This window comes from Bos mutus, chromosome 7 (assembly GCF_027580195.1).
Source record: "Bos mutus isolate GX-2022 chromosome 7, NWIPB_WYAK_1.1, whole genome shotgun sequence".
NCBI lineage: Eukaryota > Metazoa > Chordata > Mammalia > Artiodactyla > Bovidae > Bos > Bos mutus.
Genome location: NC_091623.1, coordinates 83,155,866 through 83,173,486, shown reverse-complemented (window position 1 = coordinate 83,173,486; position 17,621 = coordinate 83,155,866). Strand labels below are relative to the sequence as shown.

At 58.7% G+C, this 17,621-nt stretch overlaps 1 protein-coding gene across 5 annotated transcripts; it reads left to right on the top strand.

Moving 5' to 3' along the window:
- Positions 1-6: 6 nt before the first annotated feature.
- On the top strand, positions 7-17,493 carry MED16 (mediator complex subunit 16). 5 transcript variants are annotated; one of them, XM_070374248.1, is made up of 17 exons: positions 47-138; positions 907-1,040; positions 1,393-1,570; positions 2,121-2,228; positions 2,475-2,644; positions 4,058-4,489; positions 5,136-5,241; positions 6,951-7,106; positions 7,346-7,557; positions 8,189-8,395; positions 9,227-9,437; positions 9,807-9,940; positions 10,081-10,273; positions 10,768-10,984; positions 12,211-12,294; positions 12,781-12,921; positions 13,995-17,493. In XM_070374248.1, the coding sequence occupies exons 3-16, from the start codon at positions 1,438-1,440 to the stop codon at positions 12,905-12,907; spliced, it is 2,490 nt and encodes an 829-aa protein (XP_070230349.1). In that variant the 5' UTR covers positions 47-138; positions 907-1,040; positions 1,393-1,437; the 3' UTR covers positions 12,908-12,921; positions 13,995-17,493. The 5 variants fall into 5 exon arrangements, with proteins under 5 accessions (XP_070230348.1, XP_005909781.1, XP_070230349.1 ...); XM_070374250.1 differs by having other exon boundaries at positions 101-117; XM_070374247.1 differs by lacking the exon at positions 907-1,040 and having other exon boundaries at positions 7-117.
- Positions 17,494-17,621: the final 128 nt, after the last annotated feature.

Sequence of the window (17,621 nt, the reverse complement as noted above, 5' to 3'; positions counted from 1 at the left end):
AGGTCCCAGAAGTCTCCGGGAAGCAGCCGGGCTGCGCGGGAGACTCGTTGGTCCTGGGAAGATGGCGGCGCCGGAGTTGGGGCGTTAGAGCGAATGCAGACGGCAGCCTCCTTCTCGGTGGGCGTACAGGCTGGTCCAGTGAGTGCGGGGCTGGGGGCTTGGGCAGTCGACCAGCCTCCGGATGGCGCCGACGCTGCTGGGATTGTGGGTCGGAGCAGGGCCTGTGGAGTCAGAGGGCGGTCCTGGAGAGCAGAGGGTGCTGGGTACGCTCCCTGAATGCGCTGGGCGTGGTCTGGGGGTCGTGGCGGAAATTTGGGGTGACCTGAGGCGCCCTGCGTTGGGCGGTGGAAAATCGGGGAGGGCCTAAGGTTGTACCTCCCCGGGGAGGGCCTGGGATGCATTTGAGGCGGATCTTAGGGACTGTCGGGTGGCTTGGGGCGGGTCCTGGGTGGCCAGGTGTGTGGAGGAGGCGCTTTGGGATTGTTTTGGAAACTTTGGGATAAAAACAGAAGTTCAGGCCGGGCCAGGGGAAGCCAGGGACAAATTGAGAGTGGGGTCTGGAAAGCACATTTTGTAGGGGCGGGGCCGGAGGGCTTTGGGGCAGAGCTTAAAAAGACTGCTGTTTGGGCTTGTGGACGGGGTCTCAGTGTTCCGGGGCGAGGCTTTAAGAAGGAGCGGGTAATGTGATTGGGAAGGTGAAAGGAAATAACCTTAGTCGCTGCTGGGCGCAAAGAGCTTGCTCAGGAAGGGTTCACTGACCCTTTCTGTACCCCTGGAAGCCAGGCCCCAAGGTGCTGCCTAACCCCCACCCTGCCTCCCTGCCTCTGTCTAAGGCAGCCTCACTGGTTCTCCTGTGTCCACGGGCTCCTTCTTAAGAATAGACCTGGGTGCTACCTCTCATCGCAGCTTTCACTGTCCTCGTCACGGTGCACCTGGACCAGTGCCATCACCTCTACCCCATTCCCCAGCCGTGCCCTCCAGACAGCCAGAGGGGCCTGTGAAACAGAAACAGGCTTCTTGGGGCTCCCATCTCCCTCCAGGTGAAACCCCCAGGCCCTGCAAGACCTGCCTCATCCCCTCCCCATCCTTACCTTGCTCCACGCCCCCACTCACTCTGTTCCTGCTCTGCAGGCCCAGACACTGCTTGAGCACCCCAGGCTCAGTCAAGCCTCTGGGCCTTTGAACTGGCTCTTCTCTCCGCTTGACATGCTCTTCCTTCCAGCTGCATGGATTGATCCCTGGCCATGCTTGTGTAAAACGCAGCTCCCTGGCCACACGCAGGGCAGGGGTTGAGTCCACTTTGTCCCCTGTGGTAACCAGCATCCATCAGCGCACTCAGGGCCTGCAGGCACCCTGTGAAGATGGATGACAAGCCTGTCTTCCCTCCTGTAGGAGCTGGTGACCGTCCTCCCTGTGTGACCTTGGCAATTGGGAGCCATGGACCTGGCTTACATCTGTGAGTGGGAGAAATGGCCCAAGAGCACCCACTGCCCGTCGGGTCCCCTGGCCTGCACCTGGTCCTGCCGCAACCTCATCGCCTTCACCACAGACCTGCGCAGTGATGACCAAGGTGTGCCACCCCCCATCCCAGGGCCCCTCATAGGGCCCTCCCCCCCCAGCTCCCATGGGCTTTCCTCCTCTGAGACAGGGGTGGTGAGGGGCACAGAGATAACCTTGAGGAACGGCCGCGGCTGCGGGGCAGGGGGAGAGGGGGCAGTGGCCGCTTGTGGCTTGCTGAGGCTCCTGAGGGAGTTTTCCAGCCGCGTGTGTCACCATCAGCTTTGCGGTGCACTCAGCCACAGGGCTGGTATTCTTCCCACCACAGAGCAATATGCACTTCTTAGAGAGAATTAGGAAAACATGAAACTTTAGCATGAGAACCCTAACCTTCCATGGAGAGACACCTGCTGTTAGTGTTTTGGGTCCATTTTGAAAGCACAGTTGTAACCTCACAGAAGGCAGGGTCATGGGTCTCCCCTCAGGCTGCCTGTGTATAAATCATGTTTCTGGAGCCCCTGCAACCTGGCTTCAACACTTCCTAATGGGCTTCGACACCCCAATCCCCTGGGGTGGTTGGGCACCAGGCCGTTGTTGCTGCACTGACCTCACTGTCCTTGCAGACCTGACCCGCATGATCCATATCCTGGACACTGAGCATCCCTGGGACGTGCACTCCATCCGCTCAGAGCACAGTGAGGCCATCACCTGCCTGGAGTGGGACCAGTCCGGTGAGGGCAGCCCCCACCCTGAATGCCAGGGCTACCTGCTCTGTCTTCCTGGCCTTGGCCCTGGGCTCAGAGCTGGGACTTGAAACCCTGACCTGTGCCTTTGAGGCTTCTGCTCTTCTCGCCCCTGTTTCTGAACTCGCCTGTGCTGGTCCCTTGCTCTACACCTCCAGTCTGGCCCCCCACCCTGATGGACTGTGGAGATGGGGCTTGTGACAGAGGTTTGCCCAATCTCCCCCTTCTCCCCAGGCTCTCGTCTGCTGTCAGCTGATGCCGATGGGCAGATCAAGTGCTGGAGCATGGCTGACCACCTGGCCAACAGCTGGGAGAGCCCCGTGGGCAGCGTGGTGGAAGGGGACCCCATTGTGGCCTTGTCCTGGCTGCACAACGGTGTGAAACTGGCCCTGCACGTGGAAAAGGTGGATGTCCTGCCTGGGGGAGCAGGCCTCAAGCCCAAGGAGGTCTTGGCTCCTCCTCTCATGGTGCCAGGCTGTCATACCTGCCACCCAGTTGTCAGCATCTGTGTTGCTAGCATCTCGTACATGGTTGATGTGGTGACAGCCCTTGATTCCTGTCTGCACCCCACGGTTCAGCCTGGTGTCCCCCTGAGAGGGGAGCCTCCTGGATTAGGGTGCTGAGTTCAGTCTCCAAGTCATACCTCAGCCATCCTCATTGTCAAGTGGGGCCAGGGGCTGGGCCAGGGTTCAGTATGAGAAAGCAAGGGGGGCTTGGTCAGGGCCATGCCTGGGTGAGGCCTATGGCAGCAGCAAGAGCTCACGTGGCTTGGTCAGCTCTGCTCCCAAGCCAGGAGGCCCTCCTAGAATGATGCTGTGGGAAATGACCTTTCCGTCCCTTCCCTGTGTCTGCCTCCTGTTCCTTCTCCCCTAGGGAGTGACTCATTGCAAGGCTTACTGCCTAACCATCTGGACCGTTTTTTCTGTGGGAGGTTTCTTTTTCAGACTTTTAGCATCTCCCCTTGGGGCTCATTTGGGGGCTTTGGCTTCTTTCTTTCCAACACTGCTCTCACCTACACGTCCGGGAAACTCAGCTGGGGCTGTGGTCAGCCCTGCCCTCCCTGGATGTCTAGTCCCATGAGCCTGGGGGTGCCTGGGTGAGCTTAGTAAGTCTGCTCCTCGTCCCCAGACAGAGGGGCAGAGTCTCCCACTGCTCGGAGGAGCTCTGTGCAGTCTCCAGCTCGTGCTGTTTCAGTGACAGATGCTTTGTGCTGACAGAAAGGAGTCAGGGGGGCAGGCCTCCCTAGGGTCTGCCCCTAGGGATGCTGGGAAAGGCAAAGCTGGGGCAGAGGCCAGCGCAGCAGTGGCTGGTGGCCCAGGGGCGAAAAGATGAAAGAGCAGTGGCAGCTGCGCTTCCCAGCACTGCCTGCAGGGGGCATATCTGAGTCCTGCAGCCACTTGCCTGGTGCCCAGCTTGTTCTGTGCACTGGCTCAGGCGTGCTCCCACACTGCCCACGCACGGAGCCCGGAGTGGCTGAACTGAGCAATTGAGAACACTGGATGTCTGTCTGGCCCTAAGGAAAACACAGCTGACTGCTGTCCCTCATGTGTCTAGCTATGACCTCCTTATGCTTGGACATGCAGACAAGGACACTGAGGGTCAGAGAGGCCTGTGTCACCCAGCGCTCAGTGGCTGAAGCTGAATCTGACCTCAGGCTTGGACTCTTGAGGCTTCTGCTGCCTGGTTCCTCTGTGTTCCTGAGGGTGCGGTTCCCAGGAGGGGGTCCTTGGGCCACGAAGGTAGACCCCTAGAGGCCGAGCATGAACTGGACCCCCCACCCCCACCCCCCTGCAGCTGACCCCTCCCCTCCCTTACAGTCTGGTGCCTCCAGCTTCGGGGAAAAGTTCTCCCGCGTCAAGTTCTCGCCATCGCTCACACTGTTCGGGGGCAAGCCCATGGAGGGCTGGATCGCTGTCACGGTCAGCGGCCTGGTCACTGTGTCCCTGCTCAAGCCCAGCGGGCAGGTGCTCACCTCGACTGAAAGCCTGTGCCGGCTGCGCGGCCGCGTGGCTCTGGCCGACATTGCCTTCACAGGTGGCGGCAACATTGTGGTGGCCACGGCGGATGGCAGCAGTGCGTCACCGGTCCAGCTGTACAAGGTGTGCGTGAGCGTGGTCAATGAGAAGTGCCGCATTGACACCGAGCTCCTGCCCTCGCTCTTCATGCGCTGCACCACCGACCTCAGCCGCCGCGACCGGCTGCCCGCCATCACCCACCTGAAGTTCCTGGCCCGCGACATGTCGGAGCAGGTGAGCCCACCCTGCCACCTCAAGGCTAAACCCCCACCTGGGCGGGGCTGCTCCCTCCAGGGGCTCCTGCCTTTTCCAGCTTCTAGAGGCACCGCATCTCTGCCTTGCGGCCCCTCCCTCCATCTTCACAGCCAACAGTGCAAATCCCCCGTCTCTCTGCCTCTGACCCTCCGCCTCCCTCTTATAAGGACCCTGTGATGACACTGGGCCCCCTGGGGAAACCAGGGTCATCCCTATCTCAGGGGTCTTAGCTTAATCCCTCCTGCCAAGTCTCCTCTGCTCCATAAGGTGATGTATCCCCGGGTCCCAGGACCAGGATGCGGGGGGGGGGGTCTCTGGGGGCAGAGTTGAGCTACCTGCACCAGGTTCCCTGAGGTCCCTCGTAGCCTTGTACTGACCAGCCCTAGCTTCACCAGTCCCTGATGTGTTTCCCTGGTACCTTTGCTTCCCGCCAGGGCACCATGGATGACCGTCTCCAGCACAGCACAGCACTCCCCAGGGCAGTGAGGACAGTGGGTGGGCAGATGCAGACGCGGGCCAGGCGGGCCTGGGTTGTACCCACAATGGCATGTGAGCCCTAAGACGAGCCAGAACCCCGCAGAGGCCATGGGCTGTTCTAGGCCCCTCACCACGCACCCATCCCTAGGTACTGCTGTGTGCATCCAGCCAGACGAGCAGTGTGGTGGAGTGTTGGTCGCTGCGCAAGGAGGGACTTCCTGTGAACAATATCTTCCAGCAGCTCTCTCCGGCTGGTGAGTCGCCCAGGTGGCCAGGCACACTCAGACTACCCTGGGTGCAGCGAGGCGGCACCATGGTGGCCTGAGTTTGCTAGAACGTGCCCACCTCTCCCTCCCTCTCTGACCTTGCACCCACGTGGATCCCCACGTCCCCGCCAGAGGGGCCCGCTTCCTGATACCTATGTGGCTGAGATGCCGGGGGTGAACCGCGGCCACATAGCCCGGGGCGTTCCTGCTGCCAGTAGTGCTCATGGCCCTGGAGTGACTGGCCTGAGTCAAGAGGCCCCTGAGGTCCATCCACCCGCAGGTGGGTTACATACGCTGCTCAACACAGTCCCAGAGGAGTTGTGTGAGGGTGGTCGGCTGCACCTCCTGAGTGGGGTCCTGGCCCTTCCCGAGTCCCAGGCTGGCCCTGCTCCCCACCTGCTGTGCGGTCCCACCCTGGGACCTTATCACAGTAGGACCAGACTTCACTCAGAAGGGCCTCCCGTCCTGGTGGAGCCTCTTCCCGAGGCAGGCATCCAGGTGCTCAAGGGTCTCTGCTGAGTTCACCTGCTGCCCCCACACCCCATCCCTTGTCCCAGCCTCACGGCCCTGTGGGCTCTTAGACCTGCCTCTCCTGCCCCTTCCTCCTAACCTTTGCCCACACTGGTCTCCCTCGGGCCCCACCCTACCAGCTACTGTCCAGCCCGCAGTAGAGGCGGTGGCCTGACTTGGGTGGATAGTGGGTCCAGGTAGACTCAGGCAAGCTGTTCAGCCTCTGACAGCAGCCACTGTCCTCTGTGACCTAGAAACGGCCAAGGCCGTCAGGAAGCCAGTGTGGGCAGCTGGTGCGGGCCTGGCCTGAACGTGCTCCCTCTCTAGGGATAGCCTTGGCTGTCACCGTGACAGCTCTGCTCAGTGCTGCCCCTCTCTGGGCCTCTCTCTCCCTGTGGGATGACATTTTCCAGGAGACTCCTCTTGCTGAGACGTCTGGGGCAGAGCTCTCAGGACAGGTGGGCGCAGAGGTGTGTTATCACAGCCAGCCTCAAACTCTGTTTCAGAAACAGAGCTGGACACTCCTGGGTCGGGCCACCTCACTGCTCCTGGATGCTCCTAGGTTGGGCCACCTCACTGCTCCGGCCTGCTTCCCTAAGTCTGCCGGCCCCCTGGGGCAGCTGGAGTGCTGGCCACCAGCTGGGTGCCTGGGCTTGTCTCAGCGTCACCTTGGTGTCTGGGCACCTCTGCCCACAGCACGCAGAGACCAAGCCCAGATGGATGGGAACCACCCCGCCTCTTGCTGGGGGGCTCCATTGTGGCACCGAGGGTATGGGTGCCAGGAGGGGCCTGTCTGTCCCCCTCCTGAGGGAGCTGGGGTCCACCTAGGACCTCTTGGACCACAGGGACAGAGAACCCCGTGCACACCAGTCAAGTCCACAGGAGAATTTTGGGGTTTGTGTGGCAGCAAGGTCTGGGATGGGTTCCCCTCCTCGGCACGTTGGCTCCTTCGAGGGGACAAGGTGGCCACCCCTGCCCCCTGACAGCTGCTTGCCCAGGCAGACACCTCCTCCCGTCGCTGTGAAGGGCCCAGAACCGGGCCCTGTGGGGGACCCCCGCCCCCTTCCCTGCTCCTGTGAGTTGGCTGGGAGCCCCAGGAGGGGAAGGGCGCTGGGTCCAGTCCACCCTTGTTGCGTTTCAGTCTCGTCTTCGTTTTGTTGCCCCTTGTCTCCCACACCCCCTTTCAGTTGGTGACAAACAACCCACAATTCTCAAATGGCGGATTCTGTCAGCCACCAATGACCTGGACCGTGTGTCTGCTGTGGCACTGCCCAAGCTGCCCATCTCACTCACCAACACTGACCTGAAGGTGGCCAGTGACACCCAGTTCTACCCCGGCCTCGGTACAGTGTTTCAGGGTTCCTGGGGGTCAGAGGGAGGGGTGCACTGTGGCCTTGGCCTCCAGTCTCAGGGTCATGGGAACCTGGCCCAGCCTTATGTCAGTCCCAGTGGGGATGAGGACACTGCTCTTGATATCCAGTGAGCTAGAAAGGCTCTGAGGTTGCCAACAAGCTGAGCACGGTGCAGCCACTTCCCATTGTCCAAGGCTGGGCTCAGCCGCTTGACCTGCATGTGCCCCCAGGGCTGGCCCTGGCCTTCCACGACGGCAGTGTCCACATCGTGCACCGGCTCTCACTGCAGACCATGGCCATCTTCTACAGCTCTGCCGCCCCGCGCCCCATAGACGAGCCAGCTCTCAAGCGCCCCCGGACCACAGGCCCCGCCGTCCACTTCAAGGCCATGCAACTCTCCTGGACCTCCCTGGCCCTCGTGGGCATTGACAACCACGGCAGGGTCAGTGCTGTGCTGGGGGTGCCAAGAGTGCGGGGCCTATGCCTCTGTGGGGTGTGGTCATTGTTGCAGGGTGAGGCCTGTGGCCTGCGGGGGTTGCGCAGGAGGTGGCTTAGGGTGGCTTCTCCTCACGTGGGGTTCTGACGCCTCCCCCACCTTTCCCCCGCATGCACGCCAGGTGCCCTGTGTTGGCCTCTTGCCTCTCAAAAGAACCCATCCATGGCCTGGCAAGAGGACAGGTGCCTCGCAACATCCACTCTCACACTTGCTTACACACATCTACATGTGTTTACACACTTGGTCACACATGCATGTGCCCCCTACTCCCCAGGAAATCACTATCGGGCAGTGTACCTACTTGGCCCTACCCTCGGCATCTGGGATGGGTGGGGTAGGGATGGGTTTGGCCTGGTGAGAGGGACCATGCGGCCCCCAAGTGGACTTGCAGGCCCTGCCACCCCACAGGCACACCCTTGGTGGAAAGGGCTCTGTTCATGCCCCCTGGCCAGGCTGTGGCTCTGTAGCCCTCCCAGGTGACAGGAAATGAGGCAGGCCAGGACCCCACATGGGCTGAGCCCGCCCTGTCCCTGGTGCTCAGACTCCCATCCCCTCACGCCCCGCCCTCTCCCCACAGCTGAGCATGTTGCGCATCTCGCCATCCATGGGCCATTCGCTGGACGTGGGGTTGGCCCTGCGGCACCTGCTTTTCCTGCTGGAGTACTGCATGGTGACTGGCTATGACTGGTGGGACATCCTGCTGCACGTGCAGCCCGGCATGGTGCAGAGCCTGGTGGAGAAGCTGCATGAGGAGTACACACGCCAGAAGGCCGAGCTGCAGCAGGTGCCGGCCCCTCCCCGCCCTCCCCTGGGGCCCCCTTCTTACCCGTGGGTCAGGCAGCCCACCTCCCTGCCTTCTCAGCCCAGGAGGGTGCGGTTGCAGGCCTGGCTGCACCTGCCTCTGAGTGTCAGTGGAGGCCTTTGCCCCTGCGATAAGAACAGTGACCTCGAGTTTTAAAGATGAGAGGGGCAGGAAGAAATGATCCCCCAGACGCAACCTGGCGTAACTGCAGACCTAGAGCCTCCATGAGGTCAGCACTGCTAGGAATCCGGAATTGTCCTCTGTGCCTCGGTCTCCAACACGAGGAGGAAACAGAAAGGAGAAGTCGCGTGGTTTTTAGCAGCCCGCTCAGATGTGCGAGAGCTCGGATGTGCGGGGCTTAGATCTGAGAGAGCTCAGATGTGAGAGGGTGCTGCCGGTGTGAACTGCACAGGAGGGAGCTGGCTTCAGAGCCAGGAATGCCGCTAGCGTCCAGCCACTCAGTGCTCGGCTGAGCTGTGTACGCGCACATTGATGCTGTCAGTCCTTCAGTCGTGGCATCCCAGGAGACATCAGGGTCGAGGAGTGAGGTGGGGTAGAGCAGCATCCCCGCCCCTATCCACTTCATGCCAGGCACCCCCAAATCGTTAGGGATCCCAGACGTGGCCCTTTGGCCCCTGGGGTAGACCCACCCACAGGTTGAAACCCTGCTGTCCTGTGAGGGAAGGTTCTACTTGATTCTGCCAGAAGGAGGGCAAGGCCCAGAGATTTAGCCCCTTGCCCATTGGGCCCAGCGCCTTGCTCTGGCCCCGCCCTGAGGCGCGAGCCCCAATTGCTCACATCATGGCCACCCAGGTCCTGTCCACCCGGATCCTGGCCATGAAGGCCTCGCTGTGCAAGCTGTCGCCCTGCACGGTGACCCGCGTGTGTGACTACCACGCAAAGCTTTTCCTCATCGCCATCAGCTCCACGCTGAAGTCGCTGCTGCGCCCGCACGTGCTCAACACACCCGACAAAAGTCCTGGCGACCGGTTGACCGAAATCTGTGCCAAGATCACAGACGTCGGTGGGTCCAGCTCCATCCTGCAGGCCACCCTGGGTCCCACCCCCACCCTCCAAGTGCCCTTGCTGTCTGCCAGGGAGGATCCCTCAGGTGTCTTGCATGTGCTCCCCTCCCCCCACCACTGCCCTTGGGGACATGGTGGGTGTTACTGGGAACAAAGATGAGGCAGCCTGGGTGGCATCCCCAGGGGCACTGTATGTGTGGGCGCCTGGAGGCCGGTGGGAACTCCAGGCTGTCCTGCCCAGGGGGTCCAAGGGGCGTCAGGTGTCCTGAAGCCCTGCTGTGGGTACCCGGAGCCTCTCCCTCCAGCCCTGCCCTCCAGGACCCCCTATGTGAGGTCCCAGCCTCCCCTGACTGCCTGTCCCCTCCCAGACATTGACAAGGTCATGATCAACCTCAAGACGGAGGAGTTCGTTCTGGACATGAACACGCTCCAGGCACTGCAGCAGCTCCTGCAGTGGGTGGGCGACTTTGTGCTGTACCTGCTGGCCAGTCTGCCCAACCAGGTGTGCCCTCCGCCCCACTTCCTCCAGCTCAGCTCCTCCCAGAAGCCCCACCCTTCCCCAAAGGCCATCTGATGGCAACTCACAGAGGTCCTGGAATGCTCAAACACGAAAGTACACAACCAGAACCTTCCTCCCCATAGGGCTCCCCGCTGCGACCAGGCCACAGCTTCCTGCGGGATGGCACGTCGCTGGGCATGCTGCGAGAGCTGATGGTTGTCATCCGCATCTGGGGCCTGCTGAAGCCCAGCTGCCTGCCTGTGTACACGGCTACCTCAGACACTCAGGACAGCATGTCCCTTCTCTTTCGCCTGCTCACCAAGCTCTGGATCTGCTGTAAGACAACTACTCCTCTTCTCTCATTTCCCCACCAAAATACAAGCCCTGGCTGAGTCCCCCCAGCATAATGTAATCTCCTATTGGTCAAATTTGCTCTGTTGTGGTCCCCCTACTATTTCCCCAGCACCTAGCACAGATCCAGGCACACCGTGGGTGCTCAGTAAACATTGGCCACTCTTAGGCTCCTATTTGTCCTGTGTCATGTGTTTCTGGGACCAGGCTTTGTCATTGTTGCCTCCCTGATGCCAGGAAGGGCACCCAGTACTCGCTGCACATTTTTTAAATAAATAAACGGGTCCCCATTTTACAGAGGAGAGGACCAGGCCCGAGAAGGGGGAAGAGCTTCCCAGGCTCCTCAAGAAGTCAGGGCAGGGCTGGGGCCTGCACCTGGCGCTCTGTGAGCCTGGAGGAGGCCATGATGCCTCCTGGTGGGCAGTGCTGTGGGCAGGGCCGCTAAGCATGATGTCCTGTGTCCCCTGTTCCCCCCGCAGGTCGTGACGAGGGTCCCACAAGTGAGCCAGACGAGGCGCTGGTGGATGAGTGCTGCCTACTGCCCAGCCAGCTGCTCATCCCCAGCCTGGACTGGCTGCCTGTTAGTGATGGACTGGTCAGCCGCCTGCAGCCCAAGCAGCCCCTGCGCCTGCACTTTGGCAAGGCCCCTGCTCTTCCTGGTAGCTCCACTGGTCTGCAGCTGGATGGCCTCATCAGGTATGCGCACTCACCTCTGACTCAGGGCCCTGGATACCTTTTCTTTCAGAAGAGTCTCCCTTAGACCTGCCTGACATTCCCTGTCACACGTCTGTCTCAGGGCCTCTGCCCATGCTGCGCCTGCTGCTTCCTTCCAGCCTGACCTGAGTGCTACCCCCGATACTCCTCCCCTCCCTTGCCCCTGAGATTCCTCCTTGCCCCCAGACTCCTCCCCGCCCCACCCACCTCCCCTGCCCTGTCACTTCCCTCCATCCAGACACTATACTGTACTATAGTGTACAGGTCATCGGCTTGTACTAATTTGTGTCCTTGCTTGTCCGGGTGACGTCATCTTCCCCCTAGCCTGTCACGGCCCGCATGGAGGGCCCACTTGGCCAACCTTGGTTACTTGGGCTCCAGCCCCTCTGGAGCTCAGGTTCACACCCCAAGCCCCCACCATAAATCGCGCTGCAGCCCAGAGTGCCTGGCAGGTCCCAAGGTGCCAGGAAGCAGAACACTCTTAGGCAGACCTTGCTGGGAGTGACCTCGGGGGCCATTCTTTGGATGTACGGAGTCCAGAAAGCCCAGGCCTGCTGAGGGAGCAGCACCCTGGGTGGGGGTTTGTCCCCACTTTACAGGCAGGTAATCTCAATCTCCGAGGGACAGTCCAGAGATAGACACCAGGCCAGAAGGCGAACCTAGGACTCCACAGGCCACCTCCCATTCAGGGTGTCATGGGATGGATTCTCAAGTGGTCCTTTACTGGGGAGGGGCCTTAGCGTCCCCACAGCCCCCTTCCCCTCCGGGAAGACTCTGGGCCTTCCTCCTCCACTTCCGGATTTTCTTTCTCATCTCTAAAGCCGTGGGAGGAACGGCTTGATGAATCACACACTTGTGGTTTGTGCTCGAGTTTCAGGAAACACTTTACACAGAGAGGCGGCTGGTCGCCAAAGGGCTTTCACACTCTAGGAAGTTTTCAAACTTGTGTGATACGAGTGCCCCAGCCTCAGAAATCCTGATGGGCTCGCTCCACTCTGCTCCAGGCGTCACCCTCAGCAGGGGCCTGTGGGCAGAGGGTGTGTAGGAGTCTGGCTCCTGGATTCTCCGTGTTCTTACACACGCTTTGCCTCTAGGAGATTGACCCGTACGTCTGTATGTGCGCATGTGCTTGTGTCTGCGTGTGTGCATGCATGTGTGCGCCCATGCACGTGCACACCCCCGAGCCTTCCCCTGCTCCTCTCCATCAGGGCGCCGGGCCAGCCCAAGATGGACCACCTGCGGAGGCTGCACCTGGGCGCCTACCCCACGGAGGCCTGCAAGGCGTGTACCAGGTGAGTGGCTGCAGGAGATGCCATTCCACTCCGCCACTGGCAGCTTCGCAGCCGACGGGCCAGGGTCCCAGGATTGTGTCTGTCTGGGGCTCCTGAGTGGGTATCCCTGGCGGTCTTGATAAAGGGTGAGGCCGAGGTGGGGGGTAGCAGCGAGCGGCTGGCCCAAGCCTGCCTTCTTGGGGCTCCCAGTGGTCTGACAAGGGCAGAGATGGAGGAGTGGCCGCCTCCGCGCTGCTCGTGCACATGGGGCCTCGCTTGCTGCCAGACGACCCCAGGGTCACACCACTAGGCTTGGCCCAGCCTCTGTCCACTCAGGGAAGTGAGGGGTGGTATTGAGTGGGGACAGAAGGCTATAGAGGAATTAGCTCACTGTGTGGGGTGTAGGGGTGCAGGGAACACGATCCTGAGGTGGAGTAGCATGTGCCAGGCCCTGTGGCTACAGCCGGCCTGCCTGGCACCCCACCCACCTGCTTGCTCTATCTGCAGGTGCGGCTGCGTCACCATGCTCAAGTCGCCCAACAAGACCACCGCCGTCAAACAGTGGGAGCAGCGCTGGATTAAGAACTGCCTGTGTGGGGGGCTCTGGTGGCGCATGCCCCTCAGCTACCCCTGACTACATCCCGGCTTGTAAGTGCATTCTTTTTCTTTCTTTTCTTCTCTCTTTTTTTCACTTGTTATGGCCTTTAATTCTTAGTTGAATAATTTTTTTAAAGTTATTATAGTAAGGATTACAGTGTTGTTTCTGGCATACAGCACAGTGATTGAGTCATATGTATACACACGTGTTCTTTTTCATACCTTGTCCATTATGGCTTATGATAGCATATTGAATATAGTTCCCTGTGCTGTACAGTAGGACCTTGTTGTTCATCCTTTTTATAGTAGCAGTGTGTATCTGCTCTTCCCACACTCCCAGTTTACCCCTCCCCTCTCTCCCTTTGGTACCATAAATTGGCATTCTTTGTTTGAGTTGGGTTCTGTTTTGTAAATAAGTTCATTTGTGTCATAGTTTAGATTGACATGTAAGTGATACCAAGTGATATTTGTCTTTTTTTGTGTGTGTCTGACTTACTTCACTTAGCATGACAATCTCTGGGCCCATCCACTGCTGCTGAAAGTGGGACTCTTCTTTTTTGTGGCTGAGCGATATTGCATTGTGTATCTATGTGCCATGTGTCTATCCATTCATCTGTTGATAGACCTTTAGGTTGTTTCCATGTCTTGACAGTCCTGAATGGTGCTACAGTGAACATTGAGGGGCATGTGTCTTTTTGAATTATAATTTTGCCTGGATATTTGCCCAGGAGTGAGAATGCTCATTTTCTGAGGAACCTCCGTACTGTTCTCCACAGTGGCTGCACCAACTTACATTCCCACCAACAATGTAGGAAGGTTTCCTTTTCTCCATGCCTTCACCAGAATTCGCAGACTTTTAAACTATGGCCGTTCTGACTGGTGTGAGGTGAATCCTCATTGTAGTTTTTGTTTGAGTTTCTTTAATAATTAGCGATGTGAAGCATATTTTCATGTGTCTATTGGCCACCCATATGTCTTCTTTGGAGAAATGTCCATATAGATCTTCTGCCAATTTTTTTGATTGGGTTGGTTTTTGATATTGAGCTATATGAGTCGTTTATATACTTTGGAAATTGCACCCTTGTCAGTTGCATCGTTTCCAAATATTTTCTCCCATTCTGTAGGTTGTCTTTCGTTTTGTTTATGGTTTCTTCTGCTGTGCAAAATGTCAGTGGATTCCTGAGGAACTTACAGGAAAGCCATGCTATCCTCTTGCCAGTGACAGAGCAGCCATGTGCTCCAGACCTTCGCTGGGTGTTCTTAGACACCACCACCCTGGAACTATGCTTTGGGGGCCTTGTCTGCTGCGCCAGCACCCCTGTAACCTACAGGGCCAGTGAGGACACAGCCTGAAGCCTCAAGTTGGCACCTCAGCCCAGCCGTCAAGCCTCTTTCTCCCTCGGAGCCTGTTGATTTATCTGGGAGGAGGACCTAGCCACGTGATCACCCTGCGAGGTGGTAACTGAGATAGGCTGGGGCCTGCCCCAGGCAGAACCACGGCAAGTGCCGCCCCTCAGGACCCCAAGGACCCCTAGGTCCCAGTTCAGAGGGTCCAGGATCTGAGGACTCTGCTTTAGAACATGACACATGAAGCTGCCAGGCGTCCAGTGGCCGCTGTCAACTGACACCAACCGGGTGTCAGCCTCGGGTCCCCCACCTGTACCTGTCACTGCTGTCTCTGACATGGGCAGGCCCCAGAAACGTCCCCCTGGGCAGCAGGTGTCTTGTTGGTGTCCTGGGCGCCACCCCCCCACAGCCCATCCCCCTCCACAGGCATGGGATTCTGTGCCTGTGTGTGTTGCTTTCCTGCTTGGCCAGCATTTATTGAGCACCTACTGTCTACCAGACGCAGGCGTCCCAGCGGGGAGCAGTGGGCTGGATGTGGGTGGGGGCTGCTCCCTACTGCCTGGGTTCCTGCACACAGGAGTATCTCTGTCTCTTTCTGCCTCCCTGCCTTCCTCCCCTCCCCCACCAGGTTTTTGGGAGCTCAGGCTGTGGCCCCCAGGGGTCCTGCCTCACCAGCAACCACTCTCACCGATTATGTGGCTCCCCAGAGTCCAGACACAGTACTTGCCTGTTAAGCAGTAATTGCTTCTCTTGTTTTCCTTCTGGAAGCTCGAGGGAGGGCAGGCTGGGTAGGCGTCCTGCGGAGGTCAGCATGCTGCCTGCTGTGTCAGGCTTTCAGGGACTGGCAGCGCTCCAGGGGCCCCATTACCTGGGCCAGTTGGCCCACCTGCCTGTGGCCCCAGCACTCAGGGGTGTCCATGTCTTGCTATCTGAGTGGTGCTTTCTGCAGGGACCTGTGGGGTACCCCCCACCCTGTGCTGCTGCTGGCACCCCAGCCCCTTGGAGAAACGGGCCTGAAATGGGCAGCCTCTCTGGCGGAGCGGCACATGGCCCAGGTTCTTGCATATATTTTCTCAGCCTTTTACCTCATTTGACCATGTATTTTTTAAGCCACTTACCTTTCTGAAGTCATTCTAAAGTCTTTAAAGCAGCTACTTGTTTTAGAAAAGTGAGCGTGTTTCTTGCACTCATATTTCATTGCTGTAAGGTTAAATAGTGGGGGTTTACACCACAGCCACCATCCTCAGATGCTCCCTGGAGGACGAGTCCTGGTCCCTTCCCCTTGGACCTGCTCCGACCCATCCTGTGCAGGGGAGGTGGTGCCGGCTGACCTGGGGTTGGTGGGACCTGGCCTGGCTCCTGGGCCTCCTCCTAGAGCCTCTGGACACCTGCAGGCTGGCCCCTTGGGTCTGGTCACCCAGGGGATGGAGCAGGGACACCCCCATGCCTGTGTGACCCCGACCCGCACAAGCTGAGTGAGATGAAGGGGATGGGATGGCTCAGCATCACCGAGTTTAGGGCAGCTTGTCACTGAGTGGTGGATGACCGGAGTGTCCAAGAGCCGCTGTGACGAGCCCAATGGGCATGCCCATGCCTGGCTATCCAGAAACGTCAGGTCATCTGAGGGCCCTGTTGGAAAGCCTTCCAGGTTGGGAGGGGGTTTGTGGGTGGGGAGGTTTCCTTGCCCCTCATCCTTCCCCCACCCCATGTCCACACAGGTCCCCTTCTGGGGACAAGAGCAGGCATTCCTGTGACAGGAAGAGGCAGTTCGGTCCCTCTGATTGGATGTCTCCTGTGCCCTCAGTCTCCTCAGAGCCAGGCCCATGGGACCCCATTGTGGCTGAGGAGGCTGAAGACACCATCCTCCAGATAGAAGTGGAAGCAGAAGCCCTTCAGGGTCCAGGGTCACAGATGACTGCAGCAACGTGCCCCCCACACACACACACCCGGGTATATGGTAGGAGCCTGTGTCTCCCACTGGAGGCCTACAGTCCCCTCTACCTCCACCTGCCCCACCAGCTCCATCTGGTTCTGCTCCAGCCACTGACCTCAGGGGCTGTTGCTCACTGTTTTATCTCATCTGTACCCCCAACTAGTGTTGCCAGATAAAATGCAGGAGAACAGTTAAGTCTGAATTTCAGATGGACAATGAATGGTATTTTAGTCTAAATCTGTCCCCAATATTACATGGGACATAGGACATACTTAACAAAATTTTCCTGAAACTCTCATGTAACTGGACAGCCTGCATTTTTGTTTGCTAAATCTGGTAATCCTACTGCTCCACCTCCCAACTGGATCATTTCAGGGTCACTTCCCAGTGTCTTGGCTTAATTCAGGAAGTAACCATGGGAGGAGTGAGTCTGTGATGGCTGACTGACCAGCAGTTACGTTTTCCTTTCCACTCTCACTTAAGTGCATGCAGCTTCTTAAATCCCACATGAAAAAAAAATCCTGAGCACACCTAGGAGAACCCCCAGCCCATCATCAGTATCACTCAGAAGTTCCATCCATGCATCTGGGAATATTTGACCTGGTTGCTATGAGCAGGGCTGGGTCTTAGCTGTGTCTCAAGAGCTTCCATGTAAATGAACGCTTCATAGCAGGAAAACACCTGGCCAGTTTCCAGTTCCAGTTCCTCGGGCACATGACCATCTCTCAGACCCTCAATCTCTTTATTGACCAAAGGGAGGTCAGAGGTTCCCTTTGTGGGTCAGGCTTAACATCTGGGGCCAAGTAGGTGCTGGGCTTCAATGGCCCCTTGTCCAAGTGGGAGAGGGCCCAGGGCCTCAGTCCCTGGGTTCTGCCCTGTCATCTTGCACAGAAGGGTAAAACCAAGACCCAGGAAGGTGGTGAGTCATCTGGGCCCCCAATCAGTGGAGCTGCTCTGGGACACCAGTCAGCTTTGGACAGTCAGTGAGTCACACTGCATGTGAGGCCGGCCTCTGAACGCGACCAGGTGCCTTGCTGGGGGCTGAATTCCAGGCTGCTCAGGAGAGTCGCATAGCGTCTCTGAGCGTTTCCCCATTTGGGACACGGTTCTAAGAACACAAACTGTCTGTGTACCTAGATCTCAGCCCAGAGCAGGGTCTTGCACACAGTAGGCCTTCACATTCCTCTTGAGAAGTGGAAACCAAGGGGACACTACCCCAACCCGCACCCCTTGCTAGGTCTCAGGACACTTCTATTTCCTGGGAAGAGTAAGGGCGCCACCGTGTGGCCTAGGCATAAAGTGAAGCCAGGCTTGAAGGGCATGGGGCCTCCGGACTTGAACCTGAATGCCCTTCCTTCAGGCACGTCTCAGCCTTTCGGTTGCCTTCTGGTACATCATTACCAGAACTCCGCCACCCCCTCAGTCTGCTCGCTTTGGTCGACTCCTGCAGGCAGCATGCAATCAATAAAGG